We start from the raw sequence: 2,013 nt of genomic DNA on the forward strand, positions 1-2,013 counted from the left end.
CGCACGCAACACCTCAGATGCTGCTGAGTGCTAACCACCCGAACGAGACTACCCCCCCCCCCCGCATCCCTCAAAAAGAGAACAAGACATCCTAAAAATTTCAATGACGCAATCTGCGCCATTGACCCCCCATGTAGGTACACTTTTCTGAATTGCTCACTGAATTCACGTACTATTGCTAGAGGTTTTTGCTTTTTCTTTAAAGGGTGTGAAAATATTCCTTAACATTTTTTCAGAGGAGTGAAATACAAGCAGTAAAATTCATAAGTGATCATAAGTTCACAAAACACTAAATTTTCAAGCCTGCTTTGGAAGATGGGGAGGAAAGAGAAGTACTATATTATATATATATTTCCAGAATGCTTTGAATTTAAAAAAATAAAAAAACTTACATTTAAAAGTAAAGTTTTTAAAATTCATATTGCTTCCCCCTGATTTTTCACGACGGCTAAATTTATATTTAATACATACAGCGTTAAAAGACGCTTCACTAAATTTTAGAGGCATATTTTCTGTTTTCAGTGCGTACACTACGCTTGTAGGGGCATTGAAAAATCCGACTGGATTAAAAATAAGTTTAATTCTCAAGCTTACCTTCCAACCAGCAGAACTGTTGCTGTCCCCCTTATCCTTGAAGTAAGCAACATTCTGTACCATCCACTCGTAAATTTGTGCCAGAGTCAATCGCTTCTCCGGAGAACTCTGGATGGCCTGTGTGATGAGGTCCGCATAGGACATATTCCCCCAAGCATTCCTCCGCGAGGAGTTCTTCTTCGGAGCCTCGGGAAGGGGCAAGTGCCCCATCGGGCCCTTCTCGTCCGCCTCCACGTAGTTCTCGGGCCGCGGCAGGGGCCACGTGTTCGAACGGGCCCGAGTCTGAGGCTCGAAGCTTGGGTCTATGTCCAGTGGGTCCATGTTGGACAGTGCCGTGTGGTAATCCACTTTGACGATTGGGTGACAAACGACAAGGAGAAAAAAAAAACACTGGGATGAGGTCGGTCTTTTAGCGATGAAGATCAACAACAGAATCCATGGTAATCCAAAAGCGATGAGCCAGTCAGATGAACTTGAATTAGTTAATTTTCATTCAGGAAAAAATGGTTTAACACCATCAGTCGATGAAATGCGAAACATGATCAAATCTGTAGTAAAATAGCCTGATTTGGAGCGAAAGAGGGTGTTAAGTATTTAACAATTATCTTAAGCTGCAGCGAGTTTCAACAATAATGTTCGATTTGCGTAATAAGTAAAATTCTGTAGCTGCTAGAGGCAATTTTCTTCAAGTTGTAAATAGCACATATAAGTACATGAACTCGATAATTTCCTGTACAATTCAAACAACAACAATCGAATCTTCAAATGTATATCCGCGCAGCAGTAAAAATAGAATGATTTTTTTTTTCAAAGACCAGATAGCTGATGAAACACGAAGACGATAAAAAATAGTTATGAAGTATTGAACAGTGATAGTATTTAAATATAACAACGATTTGATTTCACTTTGATTCTCTGCGAATTGAGCAAAAGAAACTTGCGAACGGACTAGAGGTAAGCGGTGTTTGTTTATTTACTTATTACGTAATCGAAGCACAGATGCGCAATTCATTGAAAGAATGGGAAAAACACATGGCACAGCTCCACTACAATCGTAGGGGACACACATGTAGTAAACACCCTTTAAAGAAAGGGGTAACCGCTACACACACACACTTACACTGAATCGCAGGCAGCTAGTTGCGTACGACGCACTTCAAGGTTATTCTCATTAAACATCCGAAGAACAAAACTTGCGTTTGCGGCAGATTGGAAAAACGATTTCCAACTTTCAGGACCCTCCCCAATCGGAAAGCATGCTTTTCCAGATCCTATCCATTCTTTGGAGTCGCCGTTTCGAATCCACAGGTGGTCAGAACCAATAACAAAACTTCGGACCGAAGAGCGCGCACTACTTCGCAGAGCGGTTTCAATGCTGTTACTGCTGGAGATCTGTTCGGTCCGCACTGCGCTTCCAGC

At 41.6% G+C, this 2,013-nt stretch overlaps 1 protein-coding gene across 1 annotated transcript; it reads right to left on the reverse strand.

Moving 5' to 3' along the window:
• Positions 1–594: 594 nt before the first annotated feature.
• Positions 595–915, reverse strand: LOC129221333 (forkhead box protein O-like; the record flags this gene model as incomplete). Its single annotated transcript, XM_054855799.1, has 1 exon — positions 595–915. A coding segment is annotated over exon 1 (321 nt), but the record flags the coding sequence as incomplete, so codon positions are not given.
• Between the last annotated feature and the right edge of the window lie 1,098 nt (positions 916–2,013).

This window comes from Uloborus diversus, chromosome 4, assembly GCF_026930045.1.
Source record: "Uloborus diversus isolate 005 chromosome 4, Udiv.v.3.1, whole genome shotgun sequence".
Classification (NCBI taxonomy): Eukaryota; Metazoa; Arthropoda; class Arachnida; order Araneae; family Uloboridae; genus Uloborus; species Uloborus diversus.